This window comes from Scyliorhinus torazame, chromosome 8 (assembly GCF_047496885.1).
Source record: "Scyliorhinus torazame isolate Kashiwa2021f chromosome 8, sScyTor2.1, whole genome shotgun sequence".
Taxonomy (NCBI): domain Eukaryota; kingdom Metazoa; phylum Chordata; class Chondrichthyes; order Carcharhiniformes; family Scyliorhinidae; genus Scyliorhinus; species Scyliorhinus torazame.
The window spans coordinates 187,019,293-187,036,891 of NC_092714.1; the positions used below are offsets into that span (position 1 = coordinate 187,019,293).

General features: G+C 44.6%; 1 protein-coding gene across 4 annotated transcripts in view; it reads left to right on the top strand.

Moving 5' to 3' along the window:
- The first annotated feature begins 1,126 nt into the window (after positions 1-1,126).
- The window catches only part of acot8 (acyl-CoA thioesterase 8), a 36,555-nt gene continuing 20,082 nt past the window's right edge, over positions 1,127-17,599 (top strand). For all 4 annotated transcript variants that reach the window (XM_072514627.1, XM_072514629.1, XM_072514628.1 and 1 more), the window contains exons 1-4: positions 1,127-1,375; positions 6,038-6,174; positions 10,850-11,075; positions 12,248-12,405. In XM_072514627.1, the coding sequence (XP_072370728.1) occupies positions 1,143-1,375; positions 6,038-6,174; positions 10,850-11,075; positions 12,248-12,405 (754 nt within the window). In that variant the 5' untranslated portion in view covers positions 1,127-1,142. The remainder of the gene's footprint in view (positions 1,376-6,037; positions 6,175-10,849; positions 11,076-12,247; positions 12,406-17,599) is intronic.

Below are 17,599 nucleotides of genomic sequence, written 5' to 3' on the forward strand. Positions count from 1 at the left end.
GAAAATATGCTGTGGGAACACATCAGTTTCTCAGAATCCAGACCACAAATGTGACAATGTAAGCGCAACCAGTAAGTTATATACAAGTGTAAATGCTAGTCTAAAATGCTGAGATGGAGTGCTAATCAGGAGGCACAATTCAGAATTTGTAAGCCAATGTGGGGCGGGGGGGGGGGGGGGGGGGGGGGGAGAGGTAAAGAAGGGGCAGTACCAAAAACGTGCATGTATAAGGTCTTTTGTGCACCACGTTCTCTCTCTCTCGTCTTTGTTCCCTTTATTTTGCCTCTCTGGGCCTTTTGTTTCTCTTGTTTACATTTGAAAGTGTACTAACCAAGTTTTGCAATAAACTCAATCTCAATCTACTGGACCTCAACTCTTATTAGAAAATGAGAGATCTTATGAGAGATCTTATGCACTATCAATTACCACAAAGACGAGAGTAGTGGAATAATCAAGGCTTTATTGAGCAAAGGTGTTGTGCCTCCTGTAGCTGCCACCAGAATGGCTGCAGCACCGGCGAGCACACACATTTATACGCCGCCTACTGGGCGGAGCCAGCAGGCAGGGATTTACCCATGTACCTCTATTATACGTGTCTTACCGTAATACATATAATACTGCTAGTGGAGACTACCACAAGATCCCATAGGGAGGAACCCCCATCCAGGCATGGGGAGAACATACAAACTCCAAACTCCGCTCAAAGACAGTGACCCAAGGCTGGAATTGAACCTGGGTCCCTGGCATTGTGAGGCAACAGTGCTAACCACAGTGCCACTGAGGCCCTCATAACATTTCAGAAGTATTTAGAAGTGGACTTGCGATGCCAAGGCATGCAAGGCAATGGGCTAAGTGCTGGGAAATGGGATTAGAATGGTTGCTTGATGGGCTGAATGGCCTTTTCTGCGCTGTAGGGATTGATGATTGTGTGATCTGCTCACGTTGGAAAGGGTCTGGAAGCCCAGGATCTTCCCTCAACCACAATGAATGGCAGTTTAGGAGCCAATGCACCCGCCTTCGCATGACTCTGATTGGGTGGAATAAAGTCATTGCGACGGCTGGCGCTTCCGTCTCTGATTCGTTAACATGGGTGTCGCTCAAATGGCTCGTGCTCCGGTTGGTCAGCTCTTGGTGCCGGCGGAATGGCGGCTGTGGGCCCTGGGGAAGGGCAGCGGCAACGCTCCGGCAGCCCGGCCTCGGGGAGCAGGACCGGGGGACAGCGCTCCGGCAGCCCGGCCTCGGGGAGCAGGACCGGGGGACAGCGTTCCTGCAGCCCCGTCTCTCGCCGGAGCTCGCCCTCTCCCAGTGCAGATCTGCGCAGTGTGTTGGTTACTAGTGTCCTGAATTTGGAGAAACTGGAGGTGGACCTGTACAGGTGGGTCAGGCAGAATGATCTGTGATCTGCCCTCCATCAGTTGATTACTGCCTGAGACATGGCACTGCCCAGCTCACTGGTAAAGTTTAGGGTGATGTATTTTGTGAGGACTAACCAGGCAAGGGAATACATAATGAAGGGGAGGACGCTAGGAGGTACATAGGGACCTTGGGGGAATGTCCATAGATCCCTGAAGGCAGCAGGACAAGTCGATAAGGTGGTTCAGAAGGCAGATGGGATACTTGTCTTTATTAGCCAAGGCATAACATAAAAGCGTAGGAGGTTTATGATAGAGCTGTGTAAAATGCTGGCTAGGTCACAGCTGGGGTACTCATGAACACTGTAGAAAGGATGTGATTACACTGGAGAGGATGCAGAGGAGATTCATCCAAATGCTGCCTGGGCTGGAGCATTTCAGCTATGGAGAGAGAGGCTAGGGTTGGTTTCCTTGGAACGGAGAAGGCTGAGGGGGGTCTGATTGAGTTCTACAAAATGGTGAGGGACGTAAAGTTTGTACTGGAAGTGACCCCTGCTTTGAGGATTCCATAACCAGGGGACATCAATTTAAGAAAAGGGCAGAAGATGTAGTAGAGGATTTGATCCAGAGAGTGGTGGGAATCTGGAACTCACTGCCTGAAAGGGTGGTTGTGGCGGAAACCCTCTCAACATTTAGGAGGCATTTAGATAGCATATCAGGCTACGGACCTTTTCAAGTGCTGGAAAATTGGGATCAGAAAGGTAGGTGCTGGTGCAGATGTGATGGGCTGAGCGGGTCTCTTTCTGTGCTGTAAAGCTCTTTGACTCCATGTAATTAGATTGGCATGATGCCTAAATGAGGACTGTGTCTTTGAATGTGCTGTCTTTTGAATTACTGTATGCTAAAACACAGATTAATGACTAATCTGAAGGAATGAGATTATGGTCAAATGACTGAATAAAGAGACAACTCAATAATAAGTTTGGAGTGCTGTATTATATTTTGCTTTAAACAAGTGCAAAACATGAGGGGCATAAGATGATTGGAGCAATTAAAGAGCAAATGGTCATGTCTCATTAACTGCAAAGTGAGAGCAAGGGGGGAAAGTAGGAAGCTTGAGGCAAGTGTGTTGGGCAAAGTCGACTCTGCATGTGCTGTGCTATGTGCCTGGGTTTTGAGATCTTGATAACTTCTAATTCAGACACCCAGTGTTATGTTAATGGGAGGAATTTGGCTATTTTCATATTCATGTCGGACTCTGTTTTCAGCATGTTTGATTTGTGTACTATAAGAGTCAACATTACTTTTTGTGAACTCTCCAGATACTGTTTTCATTAATCAAATATTAACCAATATATTAGGATAGGATCTGTTCAATTTAATATCAAATCACAATTGTTATCCCTCAGTACAGATAATGGCATTTTCAGGCACAGTTGCTTATTCCGAGTTAGCAATTCCCTACAAAGAAAATGATGTTTTCAAGCTGCCCTGTCAGCTTTTTGTCTTGTGAAATGATGGTTGTGCCTTGGAGGTTAACTGTGTTTTGCGAAGCTGGCGTGTCCATACAGGGTGCAAGCTTGGGCAGATTTTATGGCGACCGTCGAGTGCCCAAATGTTACTGCCCCTCTCTCGTCCTTCCTGATTTAAAATTTTTTTTAGAGTACCCAATTAATTTTTTCCAATTAAGGGGCAATTTAGCATGGCCAATCCACCTACCCTGCACATCTTTGGGTTGTGGGGGCGAAACCCACGCAAACACAGGGAGAATGTGCAAACTCCACACATACAGTGACCCAGGGCGGGGATCAAACCTGGGACCTCGCTGCCGTGAGGCAGCAGTGCTAACCATTGCACCACCGTGCTGCCCATCCTTCCCGGTTTTATCCGATGCAGCAATGTAGAACTCTATATTGGGCACTGGCAGGAATTTCTGCTTAAATAATCAAAATTGAAGTTGGGCTTCAAATCAGGTTTGCAATTTTTGTCACTCACCAGTCTCTTTTGGTTGTGCATTTATGATGCTTATCACTGTTGAATACCAGCTGAAACTCACCATGAAGTGTTTATATATTAAAAAATGGTCACTTGGTTATGGTACTGTTGCTCTTTTTAACTGGGTACTGATATGACCATTATTAATGATGATATTGCTTTTCAAAGTCGCCAGGTATCAAATTATACCACCACCAGGTTTTACCAGATATCGATCAAAGACCAAACAACCAGTTAGTTAGTTAGTTCAATTCAATTATAGTTTACTTACACACAAGAATTACTTCGACATGCAACATGAAACACTACAAGCTAAATTACACCTGACACTACAACAACCTGTACTTAACTTCAGGCACCCGGCTTTATGCAGAGGAACAAGGCTTTTGTTCGGATCTTGCGTGGCTGGGTCTGGAGAAGTGACTTAGTTTCTGCTGGGTTCATCCATCTGGTAGCGATTGTTGGTCTTGAACTTGTCTTCTGGTCGTGATGCTACACTTGGTTTTAGGCGTAGGTCAGGGCCAAGAGAGACCCAGTGTCAGGGCCAAGAGAGACTGAACGCATGGCAGTGTCTCTCTTTATCCTTCTGGGGTTTCGCGCTCTTTTGGGCGGTCCTTAGCTTTGGACCCAATAATTCGACAGGCTTAGATTACTGCCTTCGATTTTGGCCAATAAAGGGGGGATGCCTTGATGGCGAGGCGTGTCCTGAACGGTCATTGACCTTGGCTTTTTGGGCTCCCTGTGCAAAGGGAGTGGCGCCGATGAGTCTGTTTCTGTATCTGTTACCTGAGTACAGATCTTTTGTTCTGGGGAAATGGGCCACTAGAATGCAAAGTAGCTGGGGGTTTCGATAGTGTCTAGTTATCTAATTTGCCAATATACATAAGCTCTGAGCGTCTGAGTCCTGGGTTGACCATATTTCCCATGGTCCTTTGCAGGTGGCCATATTTCCTGGGATCCTTTATAAGTGGCCATTCCAGATGGCTACAGTACGAGTGAGTGCTAGCACCAGTGGTATTCATGGCCAGTGATTCCCGACCTTTTCAGCAACACAGCGCACTTCATGGTATTAAAAATTCCACTGTACACCCACATGGATGGCCACAATGTAGTAGCGAATTGACAGTGGCAGTAGGATCTCTTATTCTATCTGCTAATAAGAGTCGATTGTCCGGTTCATTGGAGGTGTCCAAAATACAACTTTATTGCTAATTAGTCACTTTAACACACTTACATAAGAACTGAATCAAAACTTAAAAACAGAATATCAAACCATACATAAACTTAGTTAAATACATGGCAAAGGAAAGCATTAAACACAAAAAAAGCACGAACAAATAGATGATTCAAAAATTCAGGAAGGCGCGAATTCAGGGATGAAACTTCGACCACGAGGTCTTACTTTTAAGTGAATCCATAAGTATGGTCTAATCCCTCATTTACACTCATTGGTTTCTAATTCTCTGCTGAGACCCCCCTGAGTTCAAATAGATGTCGGTTACTTAGAGGACGATTTATTAATCAAATATTGACCATTACTTAAGATTGACGGATGTCCATTAAAGTTAATTCAGGGCAGTCTCCTGAGAATAAGTTTCTTACGCCACTGCTGACCACAGACCTTGATGTAACTAATTAATTGATACATTTTTATTACTAAGTCTTTTCATTTTATGAAACGTTAACTGATACATTATACTGTAGTCAATTCATTATATGAAACATTCACTGAAACAATGTCTATACTTCTACAGACATGACACCAAAGTTCAATAGTTTATTCATTATCTGAAACAATGACTATTTTTTCACTGTCATGGCTTTTTGAATGTATAGCAGAGCAGTTCAAGTAGACGACCCATGACCACCTTTCAGGTATAATTAGGGATGGACAATACACACTGGCTTTACCAACTGTGCTCACATCCCAAGAATGAATATTAGAAAAAGTAAAAATTGCACAAATGTATCCACACACTGGGCATGAAGTCTCCATTCACTTATAAATGCAATGGCTCTCTCCGTGTATATTTGTATATGTTCATTTGTGCATTTTAGTTAGTGCTATACCAAATGCATTTAACAGTTGTCACACTCACTGCTCCATTCCTTGTTATATTTAATAGTGAAACTTTTCTTCTCTCTTGTAGACAGTTATGACTCAATTGCTAGCACCCTCATCTGAGACAGAACAGGTGAACCAATTCCAACAAAACATTATATTCAGGAGAGAAGGAGGGAAAAACACAAGTCTAGCAGGGTGGAAGAGATTTTGAACCACAATAGGTATAAAAACCATTGAAACTTTAAAAGCCTGAGGAAGCTTAGCAAAGGAAAAATTGGTGATGAATGAAAGTGAAGAATCGAGTATAGGAAATTGCAATCGATGATAGTGTATGTTGTTTAGTTCTGTACTGGCCTCAAACTCCAACTTTGAGGCTGCTAAGTTTCATACAGTTTGAGCTATGATTGAATTCCCAAATCGATTGAATGTAGTTTGTGGAAATATAACAGCGGCGACCACATGGTACAATTTTCCACATATTCTATCATGGTGTTCCTGAAAGAATGTGTCTGTGGTGAGCACTTTGATAATTAGGTATTCTGTGATACTTTCAAAAGCTATTCATGATTTTTTATTTAAATTCTAATTGCATCATCCACTCTCAATGCTCTTTTTTTTTTTAAAGAGGAACACATCACTGGATCCCGAGGAGTCGCATGTTATTTGGCGGGCAGATTGTGGGCCAGTCGCTAGTAGCTGCTGCAATGTCTGTATCTGAGAATGTTTTTGTTCATTCATTGCACTGTTATTTTGTGCGAGCAGGTAAGATGTGAACTTCTCCACTGGTTAGTTTCTTTCCACCGCACCCCCCCCCCCCCCCCCACCCCCCAGTCTGCATCATTAACATCTTCTGCTATTATATTGAGCAATGGCATATTTGTCCCATTGCCGCCAAGAAGATAAAACCTGCACCTCAGTTTGCTGATACCTGAAAACTCCAAAATACCGTTGCCATTATCTGTCATCCTAGTTGTAATTCCTGATGTTTCACTCACTGAAGTAATCATTCATATTTCCCCTTGTTGATAAAGGGTTGGAGGCTATGTTGTCCAAATTTGCAGATATCTTACTGAACAAGAGATGAATGGCAATGGAAGGGAAACAAAAGGATAGATGCGTGGATGTAGGATTCCTCCTTGTGTGGGATAAATGCTAACCTGGACAAGGGCTGACTGACCTGTTTATATGCAGTAGCTGACCGTTTGTGTAGCTGAAAGATGAGATGCTGCATTTTGGTAGGAAGAACATGGAGAGGTGCAATTCTAAGAGCAGGTGCAGAGGGATATGGGTATATATGTGTATAAATCATTGAAGGTAGCAGGACAGGTGGAGTGAGCAGTTAATAAAGCACAGTGTTTTGGGCCTTAGTAATAGGAGGTTATGTGCTGAACTTTTACAAGACACTAGCCTGGAGTGTTGTGTACAGTCTGGGTGCCACACTTTAGGAAGGAGGTGAATGCAATGGAGAGAGTGCAGAAAAGGTCTACAAGAATGGTTTCAGGGTTGCAGTTATGAGGATAGATTGGAGAGGTTGGGACTCATCTCGTTGGCGAGAAGAAGACTAAAAGGAGATTTGATAGAGATGTTCAAAACCATGAGGGAGCTGGACAGAGTAGATAGGGCAAAACTTTCCACTCATGAAAGGGTCCAGAACAAGAGGGCACAGTTTTAAAGTGATTCGCATAAGAAGGCAATGTGATGTGAAAAAAACATTTTTCACACAACGAGTGGTTCGCGTCTGGAATGGACTGCCTGAAAATGTGGTGGAGGCAGGCTCGATTGAGGCATTCAATCGGGCATTAGAAGATTATTTGAATAGAAATAATATGCAAGGTTTTGGGGAAAAGGCAAGGGAATTACACTAAATCATAATGCTCATTTGGAGAGCCAGTGTAGACACGATGAACTGAATGGCCTCATCCTCATTCAATACTGTAACAATTGTGTGAAACATAACTTGGTTTTGTAAAATAAAATCTATAATAAGTTGCAGTTGGGCAACATTCCGAAGACTATGTAATAATAATAATAACTTATTGTCACGCGTAGGCTTCAATGAAGTTACTGTGAAAAACCCTAGTCGCCACATTCCGGCGCCTGTTCGGGGAGGCTGGAACGGGAATTGAATCCGCACTGCTGGTCTTGTTCTGCATTACAAGCCAAATAGGAAGACAATCTAATGCTATGTACCAAAAATTGGCTCTCGTGCTCCATAAAAGATGACTCCATTCAAGGCTTCAAAACTGGCTCTCTGATCTGTTTATACAGGAGGACAAAGCTGACATCCTTGTTGCTGGTGGTGGGGAAGAGGGCACAGGGAAAAGAGAAGGGAGGACAGACATTCTTTTTGGAATGGGAGGATATTCCTGGTGTGTTGTTTTTAATATAAATTGAAATGAAACCAGCGTAAATTTTATTATTTTTGATAAACAGCAGCCATGTGAGCTGACCCAGCAGGTCATACATTATTTAACTAATCTTTCCACCTCCGTCAGAGGTTAGTCATGAATGCATTTGTGGTGCTCTCAAATCAGTCAGGGTGAGGGAGAGAGATCAATAAACCGCTAGGAGTCTGCGGCACCCCTGATTGACTGCCATAACTTAGGAAGATCTACTACAACCACACATAGATGTAGATAGAGCTGTTCTTACCCCATTCCAGAAAATTCCAGGCAAAGGTGTTTAAAGGTGATTTAATTCTCAGTGCAAAATGTCCTGGCACACACAAACATTGTTCAATTAGTGTAAGGACTTTTAATTTCCCTACCTGCTATGATTTAATGCTGCACACTCTGTGATGACTCCTCCAACTAATTGTCTGTCTGAAGTATCTAGTTTACCAGTATGCACACATTTGCTTTTGCACACATGGTATGTGGTGATCACCTCTTTCCCCCCCCCCCCCCTTAAAGCTCATCTCTTTAACCCAACATCCATGCCCCCTGACATTTGTGTCCATTTTCCTTATTCCTCCTGTTGTGTGCTTTAAGGTATCTTTACGTTAAAATCGCAATATAAATAGAAGCAATTGCTGATCCCAGAAATAAATCAGAGCAATAAAGAGGGGAGAGCTGTTGTCTGCAACTTGCCTGTTTTGAGATTCCTGGAAGTGGTGTCATCCAATGCTGTCCTGCAGTTCCAAATCCAGAGAACTTGCTAAAATTGAAGCTTTATATTTTGTGACGAAAAGTGTGATTGCTACATAGCTTGGTCACCTCTGTATTTCATATTGGCCCGTTTAAAGAGGGAATTTCCAAGTAGTGGCAAGCACCTTGCAAGGGATAACAGCATGTAGAGGAAAGATATGTATTTATCACCTCCCCACTTTGCATGTAATAGCTGCCATCCAGCATTGCTGCCATCCAGCGTTTGAAATTAACATTAGTTGGCTAAGATTTGCTCTCTACGGCAAGTGATAGTTTTCTTCTGAGCAATTAGATTGGCTATTTTGAATCTCTCCTATTTACTTTCATGGTTTGTTCAGGTAGGATGAAGCGTGTGTTACACATTTCCAAACTGGTGTTGGTGACTCTGGGCTGGATTCTCCAAAAATGGGGCTATGTCCCCACGCTGGCGTAAAGATGCTGGCATTTCACGCCAGACTTTCCATATAAAAAATTTACAGTGATTCCTCTACCTGTAGGGGGCTGGCAGGGCCCCGGAGTGCTTCTTGCAGCTCTGGCTGCGGATACGGGCCCCCGCACTTCCGGTCGGGAGTCCGCGCATGCGCACGATGGCGGCCCGCAGCAGCTGTGCCATGCGCCATGGCAGACTCGGACCGCGGACTGACATCGACAACATAGCCCCCCCCCCCCCGAGATGGCGCACGCCCGCGGATCCGAGCCGCCCGATCGCTGCCCTGGCCACCCATAAGGCCTCGAGCACCTCCCCCGGTGCTCGATCCCCCCGCCCCCTACCAGGGCGGCCGCGGACAGAGTCCGCAACCATCACCCGAGGTTCCCGACCGGCAATACGTGGTTAGAACCACGCCGTTGGGCGCTCGGCCAGTTTTGCCCGGAGAATCGTTGGGGTGGCCTCTGTCAATGGCCCCCCCAGCCGCGCCATGTAATCCGCATGCGAGCGATTCTCCGGGCACCGGAGAATTGTGGTAGCGGCGCCGGCTACGTCTCCCGCGTAAAGATCAATTTTCCGCTCCCACGCCAAACACAATTTCAGCGCGGGGCTGCGGAATATCCTGCCCACTATCCTTGTTTGTCCAGCCTGTTAAGAACATTTTACGCAGTTTGCAGTTGTAAGTAACGTTTAGTGGTGAAAAGTGACTAAGTAACACCCAAAGTTCTGTTGGACGACTTTCTTACTAAACATTGTGATAAAAAGGAAATAGATTTTGTAAGTACACATCAAGTCTGTCTGTAGACTAAAGTTTCAGATGGGACTGCTCACAAATGTTTGAATATTCTCCTAAAACATTCCTTCCTTTTAGTATATACAATCTTTTAACTGCCAGTAATAAAGGAACTAAATTTTACACATCTCTGGGGAGATGGAGGCATATGATATTGTCACTGGAAGTAATGCAGAGGTCGTCCAGGGTAATGTTGTGGGGACACGGTTCAAATCCCACATTGGCAGGTAGTTAAATTTAAACTCAATTAAATTAATAAACCTTGATTTGAAAGCTAGTCTCGGTAATAGTGACCATGAAAATCTCATTGGTTGTCGTAAAAAGCATTTGTTTCACCTGTGTCCTCTTGGGAAAGAAACCTGTCATCCTTACCTGGTCTGGCCTACATGTGATTCCAGAACCACAGCAATGTGGTTGACTCTTAACTGACCCTATGATATTCTATAAATATATTAAGGAGCAGCAGTTAACCAGGGAAAGGGTAGGGTCCGTTAGAGACCAAAGGGGAAATCTATGCATGAAGCCGCAGAACATTGCTGGGGTGTTAAATACATACTCTCTTCTGTCTTTAGACCAGACTGCACACAATACTCCAGCTGTGGCCTAACCAACGTTCTGTATGGCTCCAACATAACCGCCTTGCTTTTATATTCTATGCCACAACTGAAAAAGGCAAGTGTCCCACATGCCTTCTTAACTACCCTATTCACCTGCTCTGCCACCTTCCAGGAACAAGTACCCCAAGATCCATCTGTTCCTCTGAGCTTCCTGGTGTTCGACTATTCATTACATCCAAAGTGCATCACCTCACACTTATCAGGGTTAATTACCATCTGCCACTGATCTGACCAACACATCTGTATTTTGTGTAATCTATGACCCTCTTCTTCACTGTTCAGCACACATCCCAAGAAAGAATAAAGAAAAAATGTTGTCCAACAATCCATTCATTACAAATTGCTCCTAAATGTAGAAAACACAGAGTTCTGTGAAAAGGATTGTCCTTTATTACACTAGTTTTGCTGTGTACTGTTAGGCCCTAACCCTTGACATTGTGTTTTGATACTGCAGGCGATCCCAATGTGCCAGTTGTATACAGAGTGGATCGTACTCGGGATGGTAAGAGCTTTTCTGTCCGTTCGGTGAAGGCCATCCAACATGGGTACCCGATCCTAATTTGCCAAGCCTCTTTCCAGAAGAAAATGGAGAGCCCAATTCAGCACCAATTTACCATGCCTGTGGTTCCTGCCCCTGAAAATGTATTGACCCAGGAGGAACTCATTGAAAAATACCTGAGGTATAGTAATAACTAGCACTGAGATAAGACATGTTATTTATAATATCATGTACTAATGATTCTGAACATCATGCCCTTTGTAGAATACACTTTCTATAACTCCAAAATACAGTAGTCTAAAGAGAAGTTGCTATATTTTTAAATAGATAACAATTTATTAACTTTTCATCTAAGCATTTTCTGCATGAAATATACTCATAGTTTCACAGGTAATGACAGTTCAATGCAAGTATCTTCCGTTAGTTAGGAATGGTTTATTAGGTAGGCATTGTAATTTGTTTAAAGAAACTTTTACAAATTGTTGTTATGAGTTGGTAGCCTTGAATGAATAGCCAATGTTGATTGCTGCACTGTACTAAAGTAGGTAGACCAAAAGGTTCCATGCTCAATTCCTGGTCTGTATTGAGCTAATCTGGTATCAACCGGTAAACAGTTGGATGTACTCTCAATTGGCTGCGAACGTGTGGCCAAAGGAAGGGTAAAAGGAAGTAAGGTCCATTCTCCTGACTTCTCTTCCATTACTCCGCTGGAAACTATGCTTGCAAGCCAGTCCAACGAGCCCAAAACCAAGCTAGGCTGCAAGCCCCTTCATACTTAATAATAATAATCGCTTATTGTCACAAGTAGGCTTCAATGAAGTTACTGTGAAAAGCCACAAGGGTTTCCAACACTTATTACCTGGCGACTCTCAAAGAAGGTAAGGTACGGCTGGGGTGTTAGCACTATAGAACCATACCTCATTTATTACAATTCTGTTTTTTATATAACACTGCTCTCTTGGATGATACTAAGATAGTTTCCAGAAGTGAGTTGATTTACCTTCCAAATTGAGATTTACATTTTATTTCTCAGGACTTTGACTCTTAATCTAATTAGTGTATCGCTGTGTTATTTGAGGTGCTGTCCTTCAAATAAGTTGAAACTGAAGTCCTATCTTCCTTTGAGGTTCAGCGATTCCATGCCACAACTTAACGAGCGGGAATATTTATTGACATCCTGGTCAATGTCCAGCTGGCACCACCAAAAAGCAGTAGTCTCTTAATTATTAATGACCCCTTGTTCTACATTGCCAATGCGAATCACTGTGATTAAAAGTAATTCACAGTATGCATTGATATGATTACATTGTTCCATAAGTTTTTTTTTACAGTTTTGGATTCTTTTCCTTTTAGAGATCCAGATTTAGCGGAGAATTATAAAATGGGTCTGACCAAACTATTAGCTGAAGAGGTTCCAATTGAAATCAAACCCATAAATCCACCAGATTACTTCAAACGTGTAGCCAAGGAGCCTGTACAGCGTTTCTGGGTCCGAGCACGTGGTTACATAGGTAGGATTCCGAATTTGCTTTCAGGATTATTTCTGTTTACGTGAGTTTGGAGAGTAAAATTGGGTCCCTTTTCTTTCAAGTCTAATCTGCTGGACACCACCAAGTTTGAAAGGAAGACCCCGTGATGAGATTATGTGATGCTTGTCACTGTACCATGAGGTCTACCTGTAAGAGCTGCAGGGAGCTTTAATTTAAAAAAGGGATCAATATCGGGCAGAGCATGAATCAGCCAGTGTACACGATTGTCCCATAAAAGTTATCCACTGTGGAAAAACAAGATACAGTCAGAATCCATCATTTGATCATAATTCTCACAAATCCAAATGCTCATTGTAAATATGTCAGCTTCCCATTCTGATCCAGTTCCACCACATTCATACGAGAAATCCAAAGTTTTAAGGCTTAGTACAAAATAATAAATCAAACAAAGAGAAATGGTACTCTGATCATCTAGCAAAGTGCATTGAAGTCTTTTTTGCTCCCCTGCCAAGAATTTCAACCTGGTATTTTTTTATTGCTTTGTCTTCATAACCGGCTAGTCTTAATGCCTGGTTGCTCTTGGACTTCTTCACGGGATTGGAGCCTTGCCCTGGGCACAGTTGCCAATGTCAAGGATTATGGGCGTGCAAGAGACTATAACAAGCTTAAGCTGTAATATTTCTGAGACTTCGAGTGACGGTGGGCGGGAGGCTGCCGCACACTGGAGGGCTCCTGCTCGGGAATTGAAATTTCAGGGTTTTAACGCCCGGTCCCGGGGGCAACGGAGGCTGAAAAAGCTGTAAGAAGGCACAGGGAGAAGAAATATCCAAGTCTGGGGAAAAAACAGCCGTGAAAAAGGGGTTAATGAAAGTCCGCCGGTGAGTGGAAAAGTCAGCACAGGAACTGTAAGGAAAGAAGAGGCTGGGGCACCAGGGGAGGCCGCATTGCTCACAGCAGAAGATATGACCAAGGTGATGGCTGTGGAACTTTGAAAAACAGTTCACAAAGCACATGGAAGTGATGAAGAAGGAGATGGGGGAGGTATTGAAAGTGCTGGTGGAGGAGGCGATTGCCCCGGTGAGGGCGGTGGTGTCGAGCGCAGTGGCAGAGGTGCGGGAGCAAGATGTGACTATGAAAGAAGTGGAAGAGGCATTGTCGCAGCATAGTGATCAACTCACCTCGATGGGGAAGGAGTTGCGGAGGGTGATAGAGACCAAGGGTCTGCGAGCCAAAATTGAAGACCTGGAAAACCGATTCAGGCGGCAGAATCTGAGGATCGTGGGTCTGCCCGAAGGGGTGGAAGGCCCGAGGCCGACGGAGTATTTTGCCACGATGTTGGCGAAGCTATTGGGGGAGGGGGACTATTCCCCTTGATATGAACTAGATCGGGCTCATCAGTCATGGAGGCTTATATCAAAGGCGAGTGAGCCGCCAAGAGTAATAACTGTGTGTTTCCGTAGGTATAGCGTGAAGGAGAAGGTCCTGTGCTGGGCAAAGTAGAAGAGGGTGGTGCAGTGGGCTGGAGCTGGTATACGCATATACCAGGACTTTACGGTGGAGCTGGCGAGGAGGCGGGCCGCCTTCAGCCAGGTGAAGAAGGCACTGTACATCAGCAAGGTGCAGTGCGGCATAGTATATCCAGCTAAGTTGAGGGTGACCGACAAATCCAAGGACTTTTATTTTGGGACGGCGGAAGCGATGGAGGACCGATGTAGCCTCATGTAACTTTATTTTTTCACTGCATGTTGGTGTATGTACTAAATGAGTCGACGCTGTATATTTGGACAACAGAAGAGTTGGGACTTTCATTTGCAATGATGGTTCTTTGGGGCTTGGGTGTGTATGCTGGGGTTATGTGCTGAAGAGGATTTCTTGGTTTTCCTGGGACCGGGCAAGGGGAAAGGAGATCCGGGCGGGGGCCTCCACGCTGGCCGGATTAAGCCGGTCAGTGAACGGGTGTGAAGTGGGGGGAGGGGCTACGGCCATTGGAGCCTGGTAGAACAGGTTTCGGTGAGTCCAGCCGGGGTGAAAAGTTGGGGAAGGAACCGAGGTTGGGGGGAGGAGTTTACAAGAGGAAGTGGATGGGAGGAGTCTTGGAGGGGGGGTGTCTACAATTCATTGGTGTCATTCATGGTACTCTTTCAGGGTTGGATGGCGTTGAATATTTGGGGGGGGGGGACTGTATGTGTTAATGGTGACCATAGGTGATTCCTGACTCCTTTTTCTTTTTTCCTTTTTTTCCTCCGTGGGAGATTTCGTTTTATTTGATGCTTATGTTGTCAGGTGGGCCGTTGTTTGGGGGATGGTGGGAGGATGGGATCGTTGTTGTTAATAAGGGGATTGACACTGTATTCGTTACCGTTTACTGTTTGTTGGTGGGATGTAAATTCTGAAGAAAATGAAAATGGAGAATAAAAAAATTTTTTTTTAAAAAAGATGTAATATTTCTCAATCAAGTTTTAGAATCACATCTCCTGATCTACATAGGTCTGCGCAAACCAAAACATTCTATGTCTTGGCTATCTAATTGGTTCAATGTCACATCATGACTGATCTGTCTGCCGAGTTAGGAGTTCCACTGTTCCCAAGACACTTTTTATTCCTAATGGGCAGTTTACCCAGTTCAATACTTATTGATGGTTCAGCAAAGATGAGAGTCCCAAATTTATTCTAACACCCACCACTTGCTCCTCAAGCTGTCCATATTGCTTATTCTTCAGGTCTCCAGAGCAATGGGTCTCCACCCTGCCTTATTCAGTACTACCATCATTTATTGGATTTCACTCTCGGCCTGTGGAAAGAGTGGGCGGAAAGATACTTGTGACACTCGGAAAAACTGAATGTATACAGTATTATGCAGAGCTCTGTGATCATTGCAAAATGACCTGATTTACTATGAGAGGGAGCCATAGTTCTAGACTTACTAAAGATGCTCATTGGGGAAACTAGATACTGTGACTTTTGTAAACCAGAATGAACAGGTTGATGTTGTAAGCTCATGGACCTATTCACCTAGTATTCACCTATCACGTAATAGATGCTTTGACAAAATTAAGTGCCCAAGGTATTAAAAGTGCTTTGGTGACCAGTGATTAGCACTGTTGCCTCCGCCAGGGACCCGGGTTCGATTCTAACTTTGGGGAGAATCCACACCGACAGTCACCCATGTCTGTGTGGGTTTCCTCTGGGTGCTCCGGTTTCCTCCCACAGTCACAAATATGTGCAGGTTAGGTGGATTGGCCATTCTAAATTGCCCCTTAATGTCCAACGGTTAGGTGGAGTTACAGGATGGGGCAGGGAGTGGACCTGGGTAGAGTGCTCTTTCGGAAGGTTGGTGTAGACTCAGTGGGCCGAATGACTCCTTCTGCACTGTAGGGATTCTGTGTCAGAATGGATGCAACATTAGTTAGGGTGCAGAATGTAGCGTGGAGTGGCAGTTATTTTTCAGACTGCAGGGAAGTATATGGCAATGTTCCCTGCAAGTTGGCATCAGGATCACTGATCATTTTCATATGTATATTAATAGCATGGACTTGGGTACACAGGATATAATTTCAAATTTTGCAGGTGATACAACTCCAAAAAGCAGCGAATAATGAGTCAGGAGGATTTAGGAGGACATTAATTGGTAAAATGATCAAAACACATGGTCGGTGAAATTTAATGCCGAGAATTGCAAAGTGAAACATTTTGGTAGGAAAAATCGGGAGAAGCAAAACAAAATGCTACACTGTTAAGGGGCAACAGGAACAGAGACCTGGAGGTGTATATACACAAAGCTGTGAAGATGGCAGGACAAGATGAGAAGATCTAAAAAGAAACATGGGATTCTTGGCTTTATTAATAGAGTAGAAACGTTTTTATTCAGGATTCTAATTTGGGAGTCTACTGCCCCCTAGGGGTCCATACTAAAACTTTCATGCAGAAAGAGCCTTCACAGTCGCTGTGCCAAGACAGGATCTGCTCCACTCACTGGACCCAGACTGTGACAGTAATGTTGCGATAGCCAGGACTTCTATCTGCAATGTGCAGCTGAAGCAGAGCCACGTGGTCGGGATTGGCACCCTCTGTTGCTGATTCACTATTGGTTGTCCATATACTCCAGAATTTTGTCAGGTATAGGAAAGGAGAGCAACACTGCTGGGTAATCACCATCATCATCTCTCCTACTTGAGTGGCAATGTTTGGGATCAAAAATAACGCATTGTGGGCTTTGAGTGAAATTTAACATCTTTTGAAATGACACTAAAGCAGTTTTAAATATAAGCAGGTCTGATGTGAAGAAACCTTGAGCCCAAATAGAAAAGGGAAGGAGATGAAGGTCCGATGCTCCCTTTGATAGGCAGTCGAGCTGTCCCACCAGAATACGCATCACATCATAACATGATATGGAGCTGTGCTGGGAATATTTGAGCACTTGGCGCATGCAGCTACCACAGATGTCTGGGGTATTTTAAACATTGGCCACAACTGGAGCTCCCAGAAACTCTTTGTATCTTGTCACGGAGGCAAGGCAGCTGTATCACTGGTATTGTAGTCATTGCCAGAAAAGCCACTCGGTTTTTCACACAAGGGTTTTGTTTTCCCAGTGCAGACTTTGACCCAGCAGGTATGCTTTGAGCTTGTTGAGAATGATGGTACTGATTTTCAAACATTCAGTATTGGCCCCATGTAGTTTCACATTAAGTGTGTTATGATTCCAGTTGATGTTATAACACATGGGAAGATCCCAGAATGGAACCGTGGCTCAAAAGACCATGGGCTGGATTCTCCGCAGCCCTGCGCAGAACGCGGAGAATGCACTTTCGCGCCAAAATCGGACCTGGCGCCAGTCTGGTGATTTTCCGGGACCCGAAAATCGGTGTGATCGCAGGGTACACCACGCGGCTGTGGGCCCATTGACAGAGGCCCTCCCAGCGATCCTCCGCTCCTGACCGGCTGAGATTCCGACGGCGTGAAACTAACCACCTATTGCCGGTTGGGGTGCTGGCGTGGCGGCTGCAGACTCAGTCCGCAGCCTCCCTGGTGGGCGGGGAGGGGGGAATCGGACATCGGTGTGGGGGGGGGGGTGGAGACTTGTAGGCGGCCAGGAGTTAGATCCGCGCAGTTAGATGATTGGGGGGGGTGGGGGTCTAATTTCTGCGTCTGCCTCCGCAGTATGAGTCTGCCATAGAGCTCGGCGTGGCTGCTGGACTCCAACCTGGAAGTGTGAGGG